The sequence below is a fragment of the Chlamydotis macqueenii genome, chromosome 2, assembly GCF_036417535.1.
Source record: "Chlamydotis macqueenii isolate bChlMac1 chromosome 2, bChlMac1.mat, whole genome shotgun sequence".
Lineage (NCBI taxonomy): Eukaryota > Metazoa > Chordata > Aves > Otidiformes > Otididae > Chlamydotis > Chlamydotis macqueenii.
In genome coordinates, this window is record NC_141557.1 from 126,624,028 (window position 1) to 126,650,425 (window position 26,398).

At 37.1% G+C, this 26,398-nt stretch overlaps 1 protein-coding gene across 5 annotated transcripts in view; it reads right to left on the reverse strand.

Moving 5' to 3' along the window:
- PDE7A (phosphodiesterase 7A) overlaps positions 1-26,398 on the reverse strand; it is a 77,324-nt gene that overhangs the window by 21,107 nt on the left and 29,819 nt on the right. The window contains exons 2-4 of one of the 5 annotated variants that reach the window (XM_086740886.1): positions 14,399-14,459; positions 7,198-7,230; positions 6,620-6,703 (exon numbers count right to left, since the gene is read on the reverse strand). In XM_086740886.1, coding sequence (XP_086597012.1) covers positions 6,620-6,703; positions 7,198-7,230; positions 14,399-14,459 — 178 coding nt within the window. Of the gene's footprint in view, positions 1-6,619; positions 6,704-7,197; positions 7,231-14,398; positions 14,460-21,457; positions 21,547-26,398 lie in introns of those variants that run through there. The other 4 variants (XM_086740883.1, XM_086740882.1, XM_086740885.1 and 1 more) reach the window with 4 other exon arrangements.

Genomic DNA, 26,398 nt, shown 5'->3' on the forward strand with positions numbered 1-26,398 from the left:
GAAAATATGATGTGGGTCAAGGATTAAGTAAACACAGCTTTGCAATTGTCTTCTGACTGGAGTCAGAAAAATGTGTTACGTTTCAGGATCTTATAGAAGGAAATACTGCCTTAGCGAAGTATAGAGACACAGAACAGTACACTAACTTAAGGTTGGTTGGTCCAATCCTCTGTTCAAAGCTGAGCTAATTTGAGAGAAATTGCTCGAAGTGCAAGACTGGATTACTTCAGGATGAATTAAGTGCCGATTCTCCAAGAGCACTGTAAGCCTTTAAATAAATACAGCAGTAAAAGTGTAAAGAGAACACTGTGAAAAGGTATCTAAAGGATTCTATCCATGTAATTCTTTTCAGTTTTGGCTTCCCTTAGTATCTCTGTAAACACTCCAAGAAGGGCAGAAAATGCACAACATTTTGCAATTTTATTAAAACTAGGAAACAGTATATACAAGGCATATTATTTCTCTACCAATTTACTGAATCATAATCTCAGCAATCCTGTAATTGTGTACTTTTTTTTAACCTGAATCCACCCACTGGGCAAGGCAAATCTGCAGCTCACAACAGTATAGTGTGAACTAAGAAACTTCACTGAAGCAAAATATTTAGAGGAATATCATCAGAATACACATACCCCTTACAAAAATGGTTTCTGCCATGTTAATCAAGATACTGATGCTCCTGAACAGACAAGTCCGTAACACATGATGGTTCAACCCTTTCCCCAAAAGAAAGATAGTATTATTCCAGACCATCACCAGATCTTTTTCTTAACGTGTTCCAAAAACAACACTGTTCTTTGGTGTTCTAGAATTCTTCAGTTCTACAGCAATGGAATGACAGAACTATGAAGTAATCCTTTCTGGCTATTTTTTATCCTCAGAAATGAAAGAAGAATTCAAAAGTAACACATCATGGTTAACAAAAGAATATCCTTTAGGAGCCTGTATGACTGTCAATAGAAAAGTCAAACCGGAATCAGAGATGAAAACAGAATTCTCACATACTTTATGCCAAATTGTCCAGCATTAAAAAAAAAAAACCAAACAAAAAAAAACCAAAAAACCAACAAAACCCTAGTATTTCAAAATAAACTACTTGAAGGAACACATTGGAGAGGTTCTAAAAAGACAAAAAAAAGAAAAACAAAAAAACCAAAAAACAATGCACACCTAGAATGTGTCATCTTCTAAGGTCAAACTTACTTCAGCAATAAAACAGTGAGCTGTACCAGTGCAAGACTCCAGAGCACACATGCTGTTTTTAGAGAAACTTGAAAATAAGAAATTTTAAGTAAAATAACCATCTAGGACAGCAACAGGAAAAAAAAATAATCTGTTCTGTATTCTCAACAGGATGCTCTTAGCCTGAAATCTTCCTTAATCAAGCTCACTTTTCACTTCAAGTTTATCCTCTTCACTGTCTTCTTTTGGCCAAAGCTGTATTGAGGACATTTTCTGTGACGTCCCCTTTTGTGACTGCATTCTCCGCACTTAAACCAACATTAAAATTTCTCTCACGTTGAGGAAAACAATGTCTTTGAGTAATTTCTATTGTGAATAATTAGATGACAATTTCAGAATGCATCCTTCACAGAAAGGCACCTTTTACAGAAATCTCTTGAGTACAAGTTTTTCACTGCTCAGTGCTGGCATCTTCACATGGAAACAAATACTTCAATTCAACCTATAACCAGACAGAAATCTTCTTGCATGATTTTATTCATTGTGAAATTCACTCTTCTTCACAGTAGACTGTTGAACAAGACAGTCAAATACTCTTAACCAGATTCAGCTAGGTAATTCCTCTATTTTCGTGAAATTAAAAAAAAAAAAAAAAAAAAAAAAAAAGGCCATTCAACTTCATCTAGTCTGTCCCAACCTCTAGATGGTACTGTCAAAAGCATCATCAGGTGTTGTCACACAAAGATTTCTCAATTTGTTTAAGGCAATCCATTTGTATTTGAACTCCTCTCTTCTTTGACTTCTGGGCTCTCACTTAAGGGAAGTCTTATTCACTGTCCAAGATAAACCTTTTCCAATGATTTGTGAGTAAAATATTGAAAAGTTCAAAACAACACTGCGAACAGTAGATACTGACATCTTTGCCAGATCTCAAAGTAGCATATGAAATGTCCTGTGAACTACAATTTCCAAGTAAACAGTCTAGAAGCTGTATACTGAAGATAAACTCTGGAATTTCTTCATGTGTTTGCACTCTTAAATAGAATTATATGTATCCATCACCTATTAAAGTCACCTAAACTCCTCCTTTCCCCACTAAAAGGGCTCCATATACAACTAAGAAGAACCATCTAAGTCTTAATGAAATCTTAAGTTCCCATCATATAATTTTCTCTCCTACATGAAGGACTGTACTGCACGCAAACATCAATTTGATTCAAAATTGAGTCATTCTTAAATGTTTACAGAAGCATACTGATCAACTGAACCTTTATTTCTAAGATATTTTAATTCACAGATGTGACATATCCTGTAATCTATAAAACACGACAGAGCCACAGGTTGGCAACATCACCACCTCTCAGCAGGAGCATGCTCACACTAGAGTGGCAGGAGAGAATTCTAAAAATCTTTCAACAAGATCTTATCTATTCTAGTGCAGATACAACAGGAAAAGCAAGAAGAAAAAAAAAATTGTTTCCTCCCCACAAAACCAAAGTCTTTAGTTTTTATCCAGTTCTTCCAGACTATATCCAACAACTCTTTCCTAAAAAGGAAGCCTGAAAGCATTAAAGTTGTATTTGCATATGACACTTCCCAGTATTTTTGCTGTTATCTTAATTACTCACTTGAGCTTCACTTTGTTCGTTTTGGCTTCACTTCCTCACTATAACTTACTGTACACGTCACTGAGAACATTCACTAATTTTTTTTTTAAAATGGTGAATCAGTGAGTGATTGGGGCACATCATATATTCTTCTGTTTGTGCATGCCAGAAAATCCTCACAAACATAATCAAAGTTTCTAATGTGTACATATATACACAGACACAGGTGTATAAAAAAACAGCAGACATTACTGACAACCTCTCAACAGCAAGAAAACAATCTAAAATTTTATTGCTGGTTTGCTATTTCTGAAAAAGGGAATATTTTTATACTGTCATTTACCAACTCTTCTCCCAAAGATTTTTGTTTTGCATTAGCTTTTATCAACATATTCTGTCAACACTGAAGACTTAATTACTATGATGTCTTGAGTAATGTAAAAAACCCTAAAAATAATCACATTAACTATAGTCTATTTGTAAATCAGCAGAGAGTAAGAGTGGTTATAACCACTGCAATAACTTTTTCTATAACGTCCCTGAAAACATGCTATGTTCTCAGACAGTAGGAGTGAAAAGTAGATACAGTGCTCTATATTCAACTCAATAACGTGTACAAAATTTACTGTGCAACTCAAATGTGTACATCCACTGAACAAAACCGGACCATTATATTTAAGGTAAAAATTCCTTCTGAGAAATAAAGTTACATGGCTGCTCCTTCCTTTCCAGAAACAGCAGCTTTCAGCTGCTAACTGGAGTTTACGCCCATGGTCCCACACAGATATAACCAGCAGACCACAGTAACATAAAAACTACTAATTGATGTCCTGGTGTTAACCAATTACCAACTAACATGAAGAATATAATCCAGACTTTCCCCATTCATCAGGAAGCAGTCTTGTTGAAAGAAAAATCTGTTTACTGAGCTATTCCTCCTGGCTAGTTCCTGCAATTAGCTATAAAAACGTGACTTTGAGAATAACGAATATAGAAGGAAAACTACCACCTAACAAGCTTAGTTTGATTGTCAGTCAAATCCTACCTTTAATAATCCTCAGATATGACTCCCATGCCACCATCTCTAGCAACAACAACAAAGGTATTTTTCCAACGATTAACGAGTGTTAAAACTGAATTTCCTAGAAAAGAAGTTACTGTTGAGAATACTTCTAGCCAATTTAGAAACTTGGATATTGATGGATGTCACAGAGAACTCTAGGATAAAGATACAGACACTGAGCTTATAATCCTTAAGAAGAAACAGAAGTGGTCTTAAGAATTAAGTGCTAACAAACTTTACTTCAGCAAAGTTGCAAGTAAAAATAACATAATGAAACAGAAGTGATTATTTAAAAAACAAACAAACAACAAAAAACCCAGTCACTTCTTGACAATAGAGTAATGCATTTAAAATTCAGTAGTCTCCAAACCTACCAATAAAATACTGGGTTAAGAGTCTATTTATAAAACACTGGAAAAAGAAAACTGGTCAGCAGATTATTAGCTGGACTTCCTGAAAGACATTCAAGTTTTTCACAAAACATCGACAGAAAAAGAAAACAACACTAAACAACAAGTTAGCTAAGCAAAATACAAAATGGCAACAATGCTTCAACACTGAATGATAGTATATAAGTCATCTGCAAAACAGGTAAGCAAAGATCATTGCAAAATATTTAGAACCACACAGCAAAGTTAGTGGACAGTAGGAGAAAATCACAGTGAAACTTCACAAACACCATGAAGGAAGCATATCCATGCACTACTGTTGTACAGTATGCAGCTGTGGTGGGGGAAAAAAAAAAGAAGCTAACATTCAGATGGTTTAGTCTGCTTCAGCTGCAGAAGAGATCCTTTTCAGTTCAGTTTTTGCCCCAAGCAAAGAAGAGTTAGCTGGCTTGGCTGGCTCTTCTCACATCCTGTCTATTGCTCATATGGGTGAACATTTTTCAGCCATGTAGCTCTATGTGGCAAAAACCTTCTGGAGTTACTGGAGGAGGGCAGGGAGAATATCCTAAAAATGAGGTCAAATCTGATTCCCACAACTTCTCTCTACCCGCAGGGTGATCGTAGGATACTAAAACTCTTTTGCTTAGAACAATTAAGGAAACATTGATCAGTACTCAATTAGCATTGCAGAGAAAAAGAAAACATTTTACTGATTTAAAAACACCAACATTTCCATAAAATTAATATATAATCTAGTGATATGGTGAGGGAGGGGGCTGAATTCCTTACTCACTTTGAAAGAAAGCAGGAGTCTTAAGTCAAAGAGCAACGCTGCAACAGGCCACAATCCTGAAGTGCAAAAAAATCTGACTGTAACATGGCAACTCTGAAAACTGCCACAGCAGCTGACTCGAGAGGGAAGTTATAGCCAAAGAATTTTTTGGGCCTCCTAGCAACATTCTTTGCTGTCATCAGACACCACAGTTGATGCTGCTAAAAGTTGGTGCCTGTGCCTGAACAAGTAGGGGCAAGAAGACGGAGTGTGAAAATTTTTTTCCTGATTAGTCATGATCTGCCTGATGCACAATTATCAGAATGGAAAGAATCAGCATGATGAGTACCACAGAAAATACAGTTAATTTGACAAAAGTGATAATGTCATACATGACTGCCTTTTAACAGGTAGTTCGATTAACACTTCTGTTAGTATTTTTCTGTATCAGCATGAAAAGCCACATATATTACACACAAAAAGACAGTAACACAATTCATAAATCGCATGCTGTTTCTACAGAGAACTTTTATTATACTCAGTGGAATTATCAGGACTTGAGACATAATTCTTACCCTCTTCAATGAAAAAAATCAATATAGCATACTCTTCAAACTTTGTTTTCTCACCTATTTTACGATACTAACTTTTGAATGAAACTAAGTTTTAAGAGTTTTAAATTTAAGTAGTGATCTACTTTTAAAAAGAGTAACTTCAGTTAAGATCAGAATATTAATTAGCACAGTTTCTGCCACTCATTTTTATTAATACGATAATTACAACAACCACACTTGTTAACATGAAACAGTTTTTCTAGAAGTCTCCACTGCATTCAGAATACTTGGAATTGTGCTGATACAATGTTGGTATACTTTATGACACTTAGTACATTAATATTATTGGCATATTTTAATTACATTTTAAATGCCCTGCACTTTTTCTGCATAATGATATGGTGGTTATTAAAGCTTTTATATTACAACAATTACTGACATATTAGGTTATAACAATATAGATGTAGAGAAAAAAAGTGAAAATATATAAAAAATATTTTTCTTGTAACATTTCTGAGAAAAAAGTTTCCTAAAACACAAAAAAAATACTAGTCTCCTGTTTTCTTATAACACTTTAGTCTTCAGTTAAGATTTGTCTAGGTCCAAAAAATTTAAGTCCTAACTACATGTTTGAGTATATGTAATGTTAAATTGATTATTATCAGGTCAAGAATATTGACATCTACTGTAATTCTCTTCAAACATCATCCTGGACCAGGTCCTTCTGCTGCTTTATGAAAGCAGGAAAGTATTCTTCTCAGCTGATTGTTTCTGCCAAGTAAGAACTCGGCACGCACGATCAGCAGCTGCATATAAGATAGCCTTCACTTCCATAGGGATTATCAGTTTAAACTATATTTTTAAAAACAAAAGTTTAGCACTGAAGGTTTTCCTCTTATTTTTGGTAATGAAGTAGCATGAAACATTTTCCTAAGAAGTATTTAAAAAATGGTCTTGTTATATAAGCTGTTAACTTTATTTTTAGAGGCTCAGTAGTTAAAATTAATGGAAGCCTTTGTTTATTTGTCATTTATCTGCTTTTAAATACTTACAGTGAAAAATACGGAAATCAATGTATGGATGAGAACCTCTTCTCTCTGTTTCAAATCCTGCCCGACTTCTTACTCGCACATCTCCTAGAAACAGGGTCAAGAGTGAAATAAAAGTGTGGAAGAGTGGCAGAGATAAAATGCAAATGAACATAGCCTGGAGGGGTAAAGATTCATGTACTTAATGGAAGAGGGTTATTCAAACAATAGGCCTATTTCAATGCTTTTTTCTTAAAGGTGAAATTCAAAACAAAGTTTGAAGACTTGTTAAACATGCAATCGCATGCTTTCTTGTCAAAATCTCTCCTGCCTAAGCAGACGTTGCCAGAAGCATGTGATAAGCATTCAGATGAAATTAGGAACAGCTTGCTACACCAGTATGATAAAAATGCACCTTAATATGACAGGAAACAAGGACATTAAAGGCTGATTTGTTCCTCAGTAACACACATAAAACAATAACATTTTGTATAGTACAAAAAAGATTCAGCTTCTAGAAATGGTAGCTTTTAGCAAATAAGCTAGTTACAACATGATTTAATATTACATAATAGAATATTTTCCCACTAACATTTACTTACTTGTGCTCAGCTGTTTGAATATTACACAAGAGCCTATTAAAATACCAAAACTCAGTATTAAAATTTTATCAAACTATTTTGCACTGCAATTAGCTGCAACCTGAATCTTTCAGCATGCTAGTTGATTTCTACTTATGCATTTACCAACTGAAAGCTGATCAGTATTTTTTTATTAGGTATTTGTATGCATTAATGTACGTAGTCCACCTGGATTAAAAGATTTCAATTAAAATCCTTCAGCAATTACAAATTTGGGCAAACCTTTGAGGATCACATGTAATAATCGTTCCCTTCTCAAATCCTAACAAAAAAAAAAGTGAAATTTAAGATGTGAAAATGTTCTGGTTTCTAATTATTAAAATCCTCCAAGTGATGCGTTCTCCTGTCCTCAGTGATTTTCATATGAATCAAAACTAAATATTTAGCACAAGGAACTAACTGATTTTGTAAGAGCAAAATAAAAATACAGCTATTTAATTTCCAGCAACTGGAAATATTCTAATATCTTGAGTGCTTTTTCCTTTTCTTTTCCAAACTGCTAATTCGTAATGCTGAAGCAAGCAACTTAAGTCACAAAACAGCTAAAGATACTGACTAAAGCTTCAGTACTACACTTTTGATATTTAATAGGGGTGTTTCTACAGATACATATCTACAAACACTGACATATCTACAGAAACACACTACATATGAATGTTATCTTGTGAGGCATGCTGGAAAGACTACGAAAAGATAAGCAGACCCAGGGCTTCCCAAATAATGAGTCTGAAAGTTTACATATCAGTAAAAACACACCAAATACATGTGGTTTTCAGTTATTAATTCTTTTATGTTTTTGAAACTGAAAACATAATCAGAGCTGCAAGGGAAAGTAACCCAATTACTACCTGCAAACATTATTTTACAGACCACTGACAAAAGATTACTTAGAAAGATTTCAAGCATTCATCTGAGTAGAGGAGCGCAAGAGGATTGTCTTGTTCCAGGCAATACAGAGGCAGCAAATTGTAGAATTCTTCTGTTAGGCACAAGCAACCGGTGGATTTTATTTACGAAATAAGTGAATTAAAAAAAGGAGGAAATTTTGAAAAAGAAGAGACAAATGCATTAGTAGCTGTGTATGAAAATATCAGGTTACAAGGAGGAAAATGCAACTTCCATTACCTTTCACCCACATTTATCTGGGAAATCAGTCATAGCTACAGCTGTGTGAATGAGTTCACAAGCTGAAGTAAAAGAAAAATAAAAGTTTTTTTAGTTGAGCTCATTTTTTTTTTTAACAGAAACGGTGATACAATTTTTTGTCAATTATATTTTGTTTTCAGTGTAGTCTTAACTTTCAAAATTTACCAACCATCACGTGAATTACCAAATAGTTTCAGTGTACAACTAGGTTGTGGTGAACAATTTACTTGTTGAAAGTATCAAGAAGATAAAAAGTTCACAGAAAAATACCTGAAGACTAAAATAAAATTCTGCAAATAACAAAACAAGCAGGTGTTCATCTGATAAATGATATCCAGAAAATTTCACTCTGCTTTGTTCTTTTTTATTTACTAGTACCTGGTCTAACAGCATAGAATACCAGTATCCTTGTTACCCTTGAAATACTCCCAGTGTTGTGAATTTTGAGTAGGAAAATAAGAAAAACTGTCTGTTAAGTGAAATGCAGAAGTACAACTAACTACACTGCTTTTAACAGTAACTACTAAAACACATATTTACAAGAATAGTCAAAAGAAATTATATACTAAAAATGCACACAGTAAACTACTGGAAATGCAATTGTAGCAAGATGAAGGTGTTCAAAAAATGTGTAGACGTGGCATTTCAGGACATGGTTTAGTGGACATGGTGGTGTTAGGTTGATGGTTGGACTTTATGATCTTGGAGGTCTTTTCCAACCTTAAAGATTCTAGGATTCTAAAATGAGGGTATTTACTTGCATACACATGAAATGAGAAATTATCAAAAGAAAGCAAAATATTTTCTTTAAATAGTTGTTAAATAAAATTCTCTGTCCTTGATCGTGGTAGAAGCAAAGGGTGCTTTGTTAAGAATCAAGATCTCAGCAATAGGTGAATTTTTTAACTGGAATTTATCACTGTAAAGACAGTAGAAATTCCTATTGGGTCAAAACAAAGGCAGAAGAGCTGTCTCCATTATCACTTTAAAGAACTACTACATTATGCAAGATGGCTGACAACAAACGTGCTTGGAAAAATTGGTACAAGTGGAATCTGAAGATACCATTCACCCATCTGAAATTTCTATGTGTTTAGAAGTATTAAACGGAATAGCAAACTGCCTGCACATTAGCATTTTATGAAATTAGTGCTATTAGCATAGTGAGACTAATCTCTACTGCTTATGCATAGTTAATCCCAAAACATCCAGAAATATTGGACCATCGTTATGCATTCACTGTTCAGTTAATCTCACAAAGATCAACAGATCGCAAGTGCACCCATTTCACATTTCGTGCTTGCACACAACATAACATATTCACATGTATTTGTTTAGGAAACCCTGTGCAGGTTTTTTTGTAACCCTATGACTCTGAAATGATATAAAATCTAATTTTACGGAAGAGACATGCTTATCATCATAGGTAAAGGCACAAGACATTTCAGATTTAAGATTACTTCTATCAGACAAAAGGACACTGTTACATAATTCCTTCAAACAGCAACAGAAGTCTAACCTCAAAGCCAAATATTATTATGGTAACTGAAAGATAATTAAAATTCAACACCTGAACCAAACAAACTTATGAACAGTTTACTTAGGCCTTTTAAAAACCATCAAAGTGTTTACAAAACCTTTTGAAACCATCAGATCGCAGTATTTGCTTATATGTAAATTCCTTGGGAGGGGGGTGGGCAGAAGTGGTAGCAAGCCGACAGTTTTCATCTTAAGTGTCTCTTCTTTACCGGTTCTGAAAAGACTCCTCGGCTCCCTTAGGGGAACACATTCAAGTCCAGCATCTTAATGACACCAGACTTCCACTGGATTTTCCTCTTTGAGAGTTTCTGTGAATCCAAAGAATCAAGAGAAAAATTTAAGAACTGTGAAGCTTTCCTTTCAAAATCTGATTTTGTGCACAAGCATGACAAACTACCTGTTGGCTGAGTATTTAACTAGACTTTTTTCAGAATAGTTCTAGGTGACCAGGACTGCTTGCATTGTTAAGACAAGGGCCATACAGGCAGAAACTCAACTGAAGACTAAATAAATAGCAGAAAGAGGAATGCAAGAGGAAGGTTTGCAGCTACAACTGAAAACTGAAAAGGAATCAGGGCTGTAACAAAACTTACCTTGAAACAGATCGTTTTGATCCTACCCCGCTCTCAGATTCCTGTTCACACCGCAAGGACAGCTCTGATACTTATAAGGCAGCTGAAATGCCATAGCTGACATCCCTGTGCGTTAGGGTTACACAACACATACTTCGTGCTACCCTAATACTCCAGTGCGGCACAGCAACAATGCAGCAGCTGCTTGGGGAGCTGAGGCCTTCAGCACCAGAGGCAGAAATCTCAGAGATCACAGAGGACAGCTGGGAGCACAAATTATGACAGCCACCTCAGGGTAAACCACCCAAGTCAAAGCCACAAAGTTGTGAAGAGCAGGATTTCCAGAAAGAATTACTAGCTTCATAGAATAAAGTTCCTATTAAATTTGTTGGAGAAAGAGATGACAGGTCAGCTAAATATGCCAGAATTAAAGCAAAAGGAATAGAACTTAACAACTGCTACCAGAGAAGAGCGTGCACCTGCATTACGCAGTAGCTCGCCTCCACTGTTTCCTATTTGAAGTGATAAAAACTTTTAAAGGAAGCTAAAATGTTCCAGTTTTAGTTGAGAGGTGCACACTCATCGATACAAGCAGGCAGTGCCTCATTCTTCCCACCCCATGCACAGTAGTAAAACCTTCAGGCAATATAAAACAAGAAAAAGAAACCAGAAAAGCAAAGAAGAGAAAAATCAAGAATGTATTCAAGACTACACAGAAGCACTTACAAAAAACGTTGAGAATTCCTCATAGCTGCTGAGAGAAGTAGCTGACTGAGGTGATGCAGATATATTAGCCCTTCTAAGGTCTTAAAAGAAAAATTCTACAACGCTGCATCTGTATCTATATTTTTAAATAGTAAATAAGCCATTCGGGAGTGGCTTAGTGTATATTTTGGGAATGGGGTATGACAGATGAGTCATTAGAGTCAATGCTGTTTGTTTATATCGACACTGATGAAGACAGTTAAGAGTTAGCTGCTTATCTTGTGTGCCCCTAAAATCTGATCTTTTAAATTGAATTTGGAAACACTGCCATACCACAGGAATTTCAAATTACTTGGTGCAAATGAATTTCCATTGGATTCCCACTGGAACAGTATGAAAACATCAAAGAAAGCAACTCTACAGCCAGCACAACTAAACAGAGGAAGAGAAAAGTGTCCTAGATACCTTTAGCTTTGTATTTTCGGTCTGCTAAATTAAACACCTTATCAAGATACATTTTATTAGTAGATATAGTCTGTTTGGAATAATAACAAACCAAGTAAAAAGGCAAAACCTCTCAGGACTGTGCTGAACTTCCCATTAAGTTACAGCTGACAATTCCTTACAGCTTACTCTGCTAAACTGTACTAAGGTAAATACAAAAACAAACAAAAAAAAAACCCATGCCTCACAATACTGTAGGGGAAATGAAATGCTTCACATTTCTTGAAATAAATTCTAATTGAATATATTCATTCTTGAATCTACTCTGGTATAAATGTTCCTACATACCAATGCATCCAACTGTTCAGCTTTCAGGCTGGTCTTTTTTAGTCCATTTAAAATACAACAGTAATAAATCTGTAAATAGTTGCCAACTTGTATAGTATAGCATACATAACATTCAGGAAAACAAAGTGATCACCAGCAAGTCAAAGTAATACAAATTTAGCATACTGATTCAAACATCCAGTGAGCAATTTTTTGTTTGTTTGTTGGTACCCTCCTCCCCTCAGTCAAAGTTAGAAGAGGTCAATCTTTCAAAAGACTTACTGTCTCTAAATCGCTAGCAGCACTGAGCAGCAATGAACGCCAGCAAGAGTTACACTATTCATAGCAAGCACCAATCACAGTCTCATAATTAATTCCAATAAGAGAACAAGTGGAAAATTTAATTTACTTAACATCACATTCTGAGTGTATTCCAGTTCTCCCTATTAGAACAGTCAATGAAAGATTTCAAAACAAATAAGATTTTCCCCTCAGTTCAGGTGTATATACCAAGAACCACAGGAAGTCATGCTTTGCTTTTCCTCTAGGTTTACTTGAGCATTATCATAAACCCTTCTGCAGAAATGATGGGCCTAGTTTAACTACTTCATGGTACAGTTCCAAAGTAGCAAAATAAATCAGATTACTCTCCTCAAAAATTAAGAATTATTTTCTTACAAGCTGAGTTTCTACCACTAGCAGATTAATTTTTAAAAGATAAAAACAGAGACATATACTTACACTACCTTTAATGCAGGTATTATTTTAACTAATACATATTTCCTCTTTTGTGGAATTAGAAGTACTTAATTTGTAGTATTTTGAAGCAGAATAACTGTATTTTCTAATTACAGCATGAAATAAATAATTAAAAAAAAAAAAATCACAAAATCAAGGAAACAAAACTACTGCAGGCCTGAATTTACTTTCTTATTCTTATGACTAGAGCAGAAAAAACATATTCTGATGAATTCTAGTGTTCATCCTCCAAAATGGATGATTATTAAAAAAAAAAAAATATTCACAACAACAAAAAAACCTCAGCAGCTTTTTCAATAAACATTTAGAAGCCAGCATTTTCTGTCCTCCTCTTCGTAACAAGTCTCCAAAGTAATTACATTCTCTTATCATAAATCCTTCAGGAGACAGTCAGTGCTACAGTATTAACAACTTCACAAACTATAAAAAAAAAATCATAATTGAAAAATAAAAATGCAAAGATGCCAAGTCAAAATTGGATTTCTATATACATACGCATGTGTATGCCTACATATGTAGGTTATGACTATGAATTTATATATATGCACACACGCGTACACATGCATATAGCTTACAACTTTAAATTGACAGCCAATTCAGTTACAAATTTCTGGGGACTTCAATAGGTACAATATAAAATTAAATTTAAAAGATTCAGGGGAATAGAGAGATATGTGCTGGCTCATTTAATTGGAGCCAGCTAAGAATTAATATTATCACTGGCCATTTACGTTCATTGAGTTGTGTGAGACACCACAGAAGCATTCATAGTCCATTTCAACACAAAATCATAGCTCAAAATGTCTTAAATTAAGTGTCATAATTTTGCAATGAAAAAGACAGTACAGTATATATGCAGTTCCCACACCATCTGCACCACCAGCAACCTCCAGAAGAGGTGCAGGTAGTACTGAATCCAGCAGCCATATCTGCAAGAGCTTTGCATCTCTCTCCTCTCAACAACTGACCTCATCTCCTCCTTGTGTGCACTCACGATCACAGAGCGTCTCCCCCAGACACTTGCCCCTCCAAACACTTCTTTCATTTTAATTCAGCTTTACCCTTTATCTAATTGCTACTTCGGAAACATTCTTCAGGAGGCTGACTAAACTACTGGCCCTGTCATGCATCCCTTCCCTTCTCAAGTCATCTTTTCTAGAATTAATAAGAGAAGTATTGTTTAAAATCGTATCATTATTTTAAGAACATCTTGAGCATTTCATAGCCTCAGTATTGGAGGTTTTAAAAGTGTGTGGTAACTCTCACACAAATGTTCTCTAAGCTACAGTTTTAACCAGAAGGATACCACGCAGAGGTGATAAATTCCATCACAGAAATAAAGATCAATCATGAGTCACTTGCAAAACTTAACTTCTACCAAACACATTACGTTAATTATAAGAACTTTTCATTTTTTTTAATATAGGAGTAAAACATCTGACACAATGATTAACTCAGGGGGAAAAAAAAAAAAAAAAAAAAAAGGCAAACAACCAAAAAACCCAAGTCAACACAAAAGAAGTCTTCTAAAGAATCTAACCAGAATATTACCCAGGAGAAAGGGAATGATAAATTTAAGATTTCAACACTCATATGTATATATATAAAAGTATTACTTTAAACCAATCATAAGCATTAGAACTCTGCAATATAGAAACTAGTATGCTTACCTAGCATACGAATGTATAACGCAGTCTGATCAGAGCTGTCATAGGAAATTGCTCCACGTCTCTAAAAAAGAAAAAGATATATTTTACGCAAGTTAGAACTGAATTATTTTCAAACTGAAATAAAATGAAAGTATCAATTGTCCATTTCCACTGTAACCCTCAATATTAATTTTGGAAATCTGAACATGCATCTTGCAAATATATTTAGGTATATACACACTGAATTTGTTTTAAAAGGGGACAAAGGAAGGACAGGAATTGGTAGTGAAGAAATTATGAAAAACAAGACGAGAGTGTGGAAGAAAAATCCCCTCCCTAAATTTCTTTCCAGATGCTCCTCAGTCATTCCTCACAATAAAAACGACACAGAACAAGATTAATCAGAGAAAAAAAAAAAAAAGACAAAACACACTGCTCCTCATAGCCTTCCAGAACATAACACGTAAAATAAATATTTGCAGTTCCTGATTTATTTACTTTTACCTATGGGTATTTCTATCTTTCAAAGCTAAAAGCAGTTTTAAAAGACTTAAAACAACTCAAATGATACCATTACTGCAATCCTAGGAATTCAACATATATTCTGCAAGGGCAGGACCTGGCTGCCACATACTACTTTCATTCCACCCAGTATTTTCTGTAGGCAAATCAAGGTATCATTGAAGCAGGATGTAAAACAAAGGTATTTTAAAGAAAACAAGCAAGCAATATTTCACATTTTAAACGTCTAAAAAAGTCATCAAGCTATCCATGTACAACATTCCTGTCTCTTAAACTGGAGAGAGATGGATTTGACGAACAGACCACTTGGTGAATAAGGAATTGGCTGGATGGCCAGACTCAAAGATGACCAGAGGGCTGGAGCACCTCTCCTACGAGCACAGGCTGAGAGAACTGGGACTGTTCCGCCTGCAGAAGAGAAAGCTCTGAGCAGACCTTATAGCAGTCTTCCAGTACCTAAAGGGGGCCTACAGGAAAGAAGGGGAGAAAGGCCTGTTGTGATAGGATGAGAGGTAATGGTTTTAAAATAGAAGGAAGCAGATTCAGACTGGACATAATGAAAAAAAATTTTACAATGAGGGTGGTGGAACACTGGAACAGGTTGCCCAGAGAGGTGGTGGATGCCCCATCCCTGGAAACGTTCAAGGCCAGGCTGGACAGGACTCTGAGCAACCTGATCTGGTTGGAGATGTCCCTGCTTCTTGCAGGGGGGTTGGACAAGATGACCTTTGCAGGTCCCTTCCAATCCAAACTATTCTGTGATTTTATGATTGAGATGTTCCCACATACGCTCTATTTCTTACCTACACAAAATATGTATGTTCCATACATATTCAGCTAATGCAATAATAGTTATAATCCAGGAAATCTCACACAAGTGCAGTGAACTGGTCCTCTAATAGCTCAAAACTGGAGGAATGTTCTCATAGTCACACAACACTGGTATCATGTAGTCTTCAAAGCTTGGCACAAGCTAGCACCCAGCCTCATGCCCTGCATTTACTGTATTTTCACCATCTTCTGTCACTTCCTAGGGCCTTCATTAACGTTATTTCTTAACCCTTGGATCAGAGCATTACCTTCATAATCAAACTTCAATTCTGCCAGTTCGTAACACTTGTTCTTTAAAGAAGGGGGTGGGTGTGCGCGTGTGTTAAAAACTCCTATGACCTTTCTGTGTCTACCACAGCTCTTATTTACATTGAGAACAGTGAAGTCCTGGGTGCCACAAAGGGTTGTCAAACACCTTTGAGAACTTTAGATAAAAGCCAACCTGAAGTGAACGCAATCAGATTTTTTCCTCTATGTAGCAGGAACACCAGTATACCAGGGAGACACAACAGCCTGAAAATGCACAAGTTCAAAAGATGGGAAACCAAATGATGCTAGGAAACAGGACAGAAAAATAGATGCTGGACACTGAGAAAAATTCCAAGAGAAAGAAAAAGAGATAAAGAAACAAATTGCTTTGAAAGGGGGTGAAAGGCAAAATACCTTATAAACATCTCTCTACTGAGCAAACTGAATGCACAGAAAGATGAGAGATTAATAACCTCTATCAGCACGATTCGTACAACCGATGTGTCGACTCTAAATCTAGAGGTTACACTTAATATGTTTCATGTTAAAAAAAGAAAAACTGTCACACTAAGTCAGAAAAGCTTTTCCAAAAGCAAGCTTAATATTTAATTACAGAAATGACCAAAGATCTAGCTCTAAATTATAGTAGCTGCTGTAAAGACTACAAGGAAGAACGCCCTGTTCAGCACTGTTACGTTGTCTTGGCTTTTGTTCTAGATTTCCTTAGAAGATCATAAACCATGTAAATAATCCTTCCCTTGAAATATGCTTGTACAGCATTTCTCACAGGAATGTGCATGTCTTGAAGGGAAAGGCACCAATGCATCTCATCAGCACCAACGCACTATCAGCCAGAAAACAATGCCGATGTCCCACTAACATTTTCAAATTTGTTCCTATAACCTACCTTAGAATTTCAGCAAATCTCAGCTGAACATATTTTCAGCAGTCCGAGATACTTCATATTACTGACTAGGCACAATCGGTGACGTAGCTTAGTGCTAACTTGCAACTTGCACCTGTCTATCACAGATTTCTGAACACGTCCAGTACAGTTCTGTAATCTAATACAGGAGAAAGCTAAGCACACAAGCAGTTAGAAGAATCATGCCCAGATGGAGCATTAGTCTCCGAGAAGGAAAACAATATGCCAAAATTTAGTGAAAAATAAATCCTTTTGATATGTTGATTCTAAAGTAATACTTGCTCTCTAAAACCTAAAATACCGTTTCCTAGATAAAGTAGTATAACCATGCATTATATCAAACACAAAGAACATTTCTAAAGCATAAACCAATTGTTTATACAAACAAGTGATTTTATTCTGCAAGGACTCTGAAAGATCTCGTAGGAATTTTTGAACAATCCAATCCTTTTAAAATTACCTTTCAAAGTGTGGTTTCCTAAGGAAAGGGACAATTTATTGTGTAAACCTTACTAATAATACTTCAGAAGTAGTAGGACAGTTTCAGCTAATTTTGCTAAAAAAGTAAACTCCTAAACATATGTTATTAATTGAAATAAAAATAAGAGGAAAACACTTATTAGCAAGTTCCACCAAGGGACAGATACAGGAGTGGGTGATGAGTGGTCCTTTATAACCTTAGACCAGGCAAACAGGTGAGGTACAGATAGCTAGGAGCACTGTGGTGGGCAGTCAGAGACAGTGGAGGGAGCTAATGGTATAGGGGTCCCTAACAACTGGTGATAGGTAGTTAAATTAAATAATATTATGCTCAGTCAGGATTGCTTTGTGTCAGCTCACACTCTGAATAGGTAACAGACTACGTACTGCAGGTTGAGGTGTATCGCCTATCTTCCCACTTCAAATAATACTGTCAGCATATTAGTTACACTACCCTCTACACTACTCTAGAAAAATGCAAGAAACGAAACAAAAAAAACCAACCAAACAAGAGAAAAAAAGAAGTAATTTAATCCACCCTGCCTGTGGTTCTTCTAAGATATTCTGCCCAGATTCCACTTTTTAAATTCAGCAAACAGAAAGACCAGATTTAATGCATCAGCTTCTATAGAAACATGACTGTCTTTTGCTAATTTGTAAGTGGAAAGGTAAATACATTTTGAAGAACTAAAGTTCCTGTAAAGCACTCAAGAGTTCAAACAATTTAATTACCAGAATTCTACCCCTGTTGACTGCTAAAAAAGTACCCCCCTCATTGCTAATCAAAGGCTCGCTCTCTGTAGCCTACACCAAGACATCAAGACTATTACCTAGACTATAAATTTACCTGACTTACACAGTCAAGATGTTTGTAGCATACACTGGTCATCAGCCTACTTACAAACCTTGGCTAAAAACTTCACCGGACAGAGCTTGAATTCTGGCACTTCAAAATATCACGTTATTGTTAATATTAACTCCTTTAGCATAAAATTTTATTTCTAGATGTCTGTCATCTCTTTGGTCTACATGAAGCTTTGTACATCTGTTAACAACCGTGAAGCATATTGAACTCCTTGATTCTCTGTACAAATCTCAAACAAATAAAAATCATTCCAACAGGCAGGCAGAATTACTAGTGCTCAAACTGAAGACAATATTAATGTGTTTAGGCAGGTTCCCTTTTCAAGTACAAGGACAACTTGGTCTGGTAGGAACATCTGTTGGACACTAAGCGATTAAACAAATTCTTCAAATGATTAGGTGAGGTTCTTAACCACTCCGCTCCTTTCCAAACATGAGCACAGCCATCTGAGCTGGGTGAGCTGCTTTACTTCTGCAGTTAAAACAAATGTAAAATATGACTGGGAAGGATTGTTTATACCGGACTTCCACTTTGAAAATTCACCTTAAATATTTCATATTGGAGTCTCATTTATTCTTACAAAGGAAAATATAGTAAGAAAAGTCTTCATTTCTCCTCTCTTTTGTCACTTCTTTATGGGAAGTGAATGGAACAATTTCATACTAAAGTAGAAGATCCATTAATCCCTTAAGAACAACGACACAAGAACTCCACTAAAACAGGCGAAGGGAGTATCTACCAAAATACATTTAAATCAGAACTTTCTGAAAATCTTTTCACATGAGTATAGGAAGTTACTAAAGGCCATGCAATAGGAATGACATGCATATAGATATATCTTCAAAGAGAAACCCCTTCAGTGATGTTAAGGAGTACGGCATATGCACGTAACCCCTGGAAACAGAGCACCTGCTGCTGTTTGTGCCAAACAGACGTTTCCATTGATGTATCAGTTTTATCACAAGGACTTCGCAAACCCAATCCAGAGCAGAGCACCAGCACTACTGTTGGGCACTTCATTTCAGCAAGCCAGCTTTCAGATTGTCAAGCAAAACAACTGCTGGTCTCATTCTGTAGCAGCAGAAAAACTGATTGAGCTGTCAGCTTTCAAAATTCAGTACCTCTCATCAGAAAGAATCATCTATGCTTCTTGAGGGAGTGCACAACTCTCATTTGGCAACTCAGTTGTTTATTCAGAAACTTGGAAGGAAAAGCCAGAGGAGAGCAACAGCCAGGTATTTTTACCTACTCGGCTTTTCTACCCAAGTTATTCGCCCAGAATGTTCTTTTTAAAGCACTTTAACTGCCATTGACCTGAGACAAGCCACTGCAGAACAGCCCTACTACTGTTTTCTAAATGTTTCACTGGAGTTCAAAGCAGTATTTTGAAAGCTTATCAAACCACTGATAAGAAAATGTATTTAATTTCAGAAATGCAATACCAATGAGCAATAAGACATGCACCTACCCTTCAAATACCTGAATGTCACAATTTTACTGTTTTCTTCCATATAAAGCTCTCTCATATGATCATCTCTCAAGATGGATGGCAATCATTTATGAACTTAGCTACTGGTTGAACAAGAGTTATCAACGTTATTGCAGCTAACAAGCATCTGTAAGGTTTTTTTTCTCTCACACACCTTAGATGTACACCACGCGGCATCGTAAGATTTATCCAAAGATTTAACAAAATTATACAAAACAAAAGCTTGAAAATCCATCAGAAAAAGAAGAATAGTCAAAAAAAGCATAAGTGATTGACTTAAGCGAGGACACAAACGCACGGGGATAGATACTACCTTTAAAAACTAAAGTGTAATGGCAAGACTCCTCAAAAGCAACAGCAAAATAGGATAATTGGATGAACACAAAAACAATTACTCTTTAAAAGAAACAACCATTAGCACATTTTAAAGCACAATCATAAACAGTAGAGGGTTTATGCTTAATTGCATTACGTCGGCTACTTAGAATTCTTCCCACCTTAACAGAATCAAACTGACTTACAGACAGAATACTTCAGCAGGCTCTTTACGTCAAGTTTCAGAAAACCAGCAATTTGACAATATACTACTAAAAAGCAGAAGAGGTGCTAGGCTAGCATACTGGCTTTAAAACTTTGGCATTTAGAATCTGCCTTCAGTCACACGTGAACATCCATTAGGGTATCCTGGTCATTTTCTTGATGCTGCAAAAGTTATCACAACTGCTAGCAACCAAGCCTGACCGTTTTCACTTTTAGTAAATTTAGAACTGTGTTACTGGCAATGACTGAAGAGTACAGGCATGGATACCTGGCAAAGCTTGTATTCACAACAAATTCAAATTCATATTTGAATTGTTTCTCCTGTTAATTGTACAAAAATGTTAAAATTGTGTATAATTTAAAAAAAAAATCTATCTAGATTAAAAAAAATACATAAACTGTTTGGTGTGTCCCCCCCCCTTCAATTTCCCTCATTCTCTCCAGTGATTTCAGTCATCCTTCACAACCCTAAACTTAAATTTATTCCTCAGTTGGGCAGCAAGCTATACTGAGAAGAGCCTGGTCTCATCTCCAGGCACTAATCTCACCTATATTTACCACCACAATATACAGTATGGGGATACTTACGTTCCTTACAATGAGAGAGTATGAACTCCTAATTTTGTCTAACGTTAGCACACATTTTTCAAAACACAAGCATCTCAAATAGAAAGGCTACAAAGTAAGTGAAGTAGCCAGTATTTCACTTAAGCAAACAAAACTGGTATTTCCACTCCAGTAACCCTGAAATCAACAATACAAAAAGGATATCCTGTCCAGGAAGCAAAACACACTAATTTGTGTAACTCTCACTATGTTTAAAATTGTTTTTCCTTATTTTCACAGAGGCTTTAAAGTGCTATAAAACTGAAGATCTGTTAGTAAAGGAGGCAAGCAAACCCCAACCATTCAGAAGCCATTTCAGTTCCCTTTTCCCAGTCTCCTAACTGGCACTGCTACAAACACAGTCTTCCCACTTCAAGGCAGGCAAAAGTCAAGAGCTACAAAATCATGTATGAACACTTAAGAAACACAATCTTAGATGACGAATGATGTGTTTCCAAAACAGATTAAGATTTAAAAAAGAAAAATGAGCACTTGTGAAGTTCTTAATGACTTGTTTTCTCTCAGGCTACCCGTAAACCCACTTAGTCAAAACAGAATAATAAAATGGCCTACCTTAGAAGCAATCCATTTGATCAGGCTCAGAGCTAAACACCAGATCAACGCAATTCCCATTGGATCACCCCGAAGACCCGAGGCATAGCCTCTCCGCCCCCCCCTCCCCCGACCCCCGCCAGCGCTGGAGGCCGTGCGCGGGCGCGGAACCCCGGGTGCGGAGCGCAGCGGCCCGGCAGGAGGCGGGCGCCCCCCGCCCCGCCGACAGCTGCGCCGGGGCCGCCGTGGGTCAGCTGACGGCCCCCGCGATCTGCCCGGCAGGGCGCGCTGCCAGCGCCCCGCTCCGCCAGAAACCTCCGCCGCCAGGGGACACGGCGAACAGCACAACCTCACTAACCAACCCCCCCCCCCCGCCCCTTAAGAAACCGTAAAGGAAATCAAAAACCACGACTATGTGCTTTGGTAACACAGCAAAGCTTGCTAGGCTACAGGATCAAACTCCAGCGCTCAAACCACCTGAGCTCAGCCAGGACATCGCCTTGCCATGAAATGCTACGGTAGAGCCCGTTTTCAGCAGATTTCACCAGAGCCGATACTCACAAGTTCCCTTCATCTCCGCCACCTGGAGAACTCCTACGAACTGAACTTAAAACATACTTCAAGGCTGCTTTTATAGCAACTTGCTATGTTAAGGAAAGAAAGTTAATGCACTGAACACATGCAACCATTGAAACCAATCACGGTTCTCCAGTCTCCTCTTTCGTCCACTGAATACCAAGCCGTCCTTCGTGGCGCCCCTCTAGCCCCCCGTACTCACGCCGGAACCGGCATGTTGCTTCAGTTCACGGCTCCAAGGGTTGAACTCGCCACTCGCCTACAATCTCCCTCTCCCGACTGACTTCCTCTAAGAGTATCAATTATGCAGCCAAGCAGTCCTATACAGGACTTGGTGCAGCTTTGAGGTTCGTTTTTATTTTTGACATTTTAAGCCAACAAAAAATGTTTCATTTCAGAAATACAAAGAAATCGCAAAGGGTTTGGGAAAGGAGCAGCTACAGAGGCAAAAAAAGGAACAGAGTGTGGGATACTGAGGAGTTTAAAAGGATGAAGTTGAGTAACTGAAAGGAAAATTATATAGAGATTCTGCTATTCCTATAATTATTTTTTATTATAAGATTAACATATTGAAAATTCCAGTATGTGCACAAAAGTTAGCACAGATTACCAAAGGAGTAACTTTAGCACTGAGAAATTAATCTCCTCCTGTCCAAAGGAAAATGAGACATATACCACAGTGGATGCTTACTGAATGAAAACTCAGTAACTAGGACAGAGCTCTTTGTTATTTTATAATATGATTCCTAATATTTGTGCTGGCTTTTAAGCTATAATCATGATCTTGGCACCAGTTGTGGGTTCCTACACCACCATGACATTCCAAGCATGTATCTTCTGCTTTCTCCCCTCCTCACGCCCCTGAAAACCAGTCACATCAAAACCACAGGCAAGTACATTCAGAACGGACCTTCTGGTACCTCTGCTTATCTAAAGGTCTGCCAAGTTCCACCCAAAATACAAACTGTCACGGAGGGAGATTTAAAAATATTGCCATCTCCAAATACTTGACAAGGTTAAAGACATCCTCACAATTAGTCATCACTTGTCTGATGTTACTTAAAGTTAAAAAAAAAAAAAAAAAACAACAACAACAAAAAAACCCACCACACAATAAATGGCATTAGCTATTTGGCACAACTGGAGCAGATCAAAACACAGCTGCTGATGAGGTCTTTACACCTATACTATATGAAGCCAAAGAGGGGGCTTTTGCAGGTTTTTTACTCAAACTTCCTGAACTGGACCCTACTGCAAGAGGTTCAAAACTGCAAAAGTGACCAATAACTGGTCAAACCTCTATGACCCTATCAAGGATTAGAGTACGCTTGGTGCACACAAGGAGTGGAATGGCTTAGTTTCTTTTGAAAGGAGCCTAGTCAGCACATACCAAAGCCACCCTGGAAAACAAACAAATGGGCACGATAAACAGGGACAATTAGGTGATTTGCCTCAAGACTGAACTCTCCTCCAAAAAAAACTCTAACACAAATATAGCCTTATACTCTTTGAAAGGTCAAACATTTCTCTCTGTCACCACTACTTTCAATCCTCGATCAGTCTTCTCTGTTTTCCTAAATCTAAATACATGAAGATGTTACTTGAGTGTGTGGACTGTCTTATCCTGGCTGCATGGAGAAAGTCTTTCTTCTGTAAATATCAGAAACACATTATCTTAGAAAACATACTGGTACAAAGTAATCACCCTTTCCTCTTCTCTCATCCCATAATAAGTAGCTTAATTAATTAGCCTCTTCTTACTTGAAGTTTTTCTTAACACTATTCTCTCATGCAAAAGTTTAATACCAGAACACAAATAAAAATATTTGGCCATCTGTTAAGCACCAAGACCACATTATTTGTTTTAACTCTGGCTTGGAAATTGAAAGACTGTTTCAGAAATAGGATTCCTAATTTGGGGACAAGGGAAGGCCAAGAAATGCACTGGTCTGTAGGAGAAATCAACAAAGAAGCTAAAGTGTGTCTTTTGGGGAAAGTACTGTTTGGAACAACTCCATTAACAATTCTAAGGTGAAGGCAAAACAAATTATTTTTACAGATATATGAAATAAACTACTCAAGGTCATTAACAAGTACAGTAAACCTTCAGGTACAAGACTTCTTAAAAATAAGATAGCACATAATTTCCCCTGTGATAACATACTACCTATTGTACTTGCCATGGTTCAGCCCCACTCAGCAGCTAAAACACCACGCGGTTTCTCATTCACCGCCCCCCCCCCCACCCCGCCCCCCGCAGTGGGACTGGGAGGAGAACTGGGAAAGAAAAGGCGGCAAAACTCCCGGGTTGAGATAAAAACAGTCTAAGAGAACAACAGAAGAAAATTGAGATGGAAAACAAACAAAACCAACAGCAGCAAATACTTAAGCGCGTAATTTCCAGCCCAATAGCTCAGGGTACATCCCGACGCCCAGCTCCCTCGCGAGCAGCAGGAACCGCCTGCCTTGCGCCGTCCCCCCTTTTTATACTGGGCAGAGTCACGTGGTGTGGAAGAGCCAATTTGGGTAAACTACCCCAGCTGGTGGCTGATTAGTAACCTATCCCAGCTGTGCCCTCCAGCCACAGGGGCCACCAGCTCCAGCTCGCCTCCCAGCTCAGGTGAAAATTCACTCCATCCCAGCCGGAAGCAGGACAGTACTGCTGGAGTTCCGGGAGTGCAGTCAGTGACCCTTGTGCTGCGGGCATCACCATCAGCCTCAGCTTCATCTTGCAATGAAGGAGCACACCAGAAAGGACAGCTATCACATATTGCATTTTCTGTCTTTTAAAAATTATGGAAGTTCCTATGGCTGCTGACGTGTCTGTCGTCTTCTTTTCCTTACCTGCTTTTTAGCAGATTCTTTTTTAGTTTTTTTTCCAAAATTCATTTTCTCAATGCATGTAGAGATACTATGTTTGATAAGGCAAGATTTCCAGTACTTAGCAACTCAAATATAGCATACAAGTCGTTATCTAGTTCCTCCATCCTTACTAAATGTACAAATGCAATTGCTGTCTTACCATTTCTAAAGAAACATAAATACCCCAATGACTTCAATGCAAATTTAATGATATATAGCATTGTAGAAGCATCTAAGCAAAGGCATATTTTGCTACAATTTTTGCATTTACAGAGTAAACCTTTCTGTGCAATTCCTTGTAAGACTAGAATTCATTATCAATACAGCAGAAAGCACCTAGGGTCTTGTAACCGTTGTTACAAAGATTTCACTAAGGAATTTCCTCAAGATACCAGTTTGCTCTCATTGTGAAACTGGCATCACATGGGACAAGCTCACACCAATTCAAAGTAGCACCTCATTAATATGCCATGGTGATTTGCAAGGCTCCAATTATTTCCATATATGCTCCTACATATCTGCAAGGCTCCACACAGAAACCCATTATTTCCTATTAGCGTACTCTGTTATTTGAAGTACCAAGCACAGGATTCCCAGTTTTACTTGTATATTTCTAAATACCCATCTGTTCCAATCCAATTCTCTCTTTTTTTTTTTTAATACATTTCAGCTGTCCTGAAGAATGATTCAGTGTTGCCTTACAAACCTCAGTAACTACCACATCTACAGAAGTGTCTTTACATGCTCCCTTCAAAAACATTTCAATAACACCTACAGGAAATCCAGAGTTGAAGCAACAGCACCATAATTCACAGACGTTATCGAGTCTCATATGATGCTCCTGTTAAGTGCAGCAGGGCTTCACAGATCTCCACCACCACGTGTTTTTATGCATAAGTTTGAGGCCCATTGCTAATGGCTCCTGCTTTTCAGAATGACCTGATTTCACATGCATGCACTTGTACACCTGGCCCAGAAATGAGATCTCCACAGAGTCTCCTTTGCCCTTCAGACACCCCCTTCCAGAACAAGCACTGAACACTGGGTTGTAACATGTTGATTTTATTTCTACAGTACATTCCTGACTGGCATAGTTACTTGTTACAGACCAGTCGAGGAACTTCATCATATTTATATTAACAGTATGTAAAGTCAGCAGAGAAATAAGACTATCATTTACTGATTCACCAGCACATAGTGAAAAAACTCACAGAGCTCTAAATTAAATTCCATTATTTCTTCACTTTTCTCTCTGTCTCATTATCTATTATGTGCAATCTCTCTCTCCAGCACACTTCACTGACAAAGAATAATTAAATGGTAATCTATGAGAAGTATTCTTGTCACAAATATGGGTAGCTATTGCTGCAGCCCAACCCAACCACTAAACACTGCACTCAAGGAAAATAGGAGAATATGTAATTATCTTTACCATTACTGAGAATAGACATTTTAGAATTTCACAACGTATATACAGTGACCAACTTCACAAATGCTACTTCTGTTTACATGTTAATTTAAAAT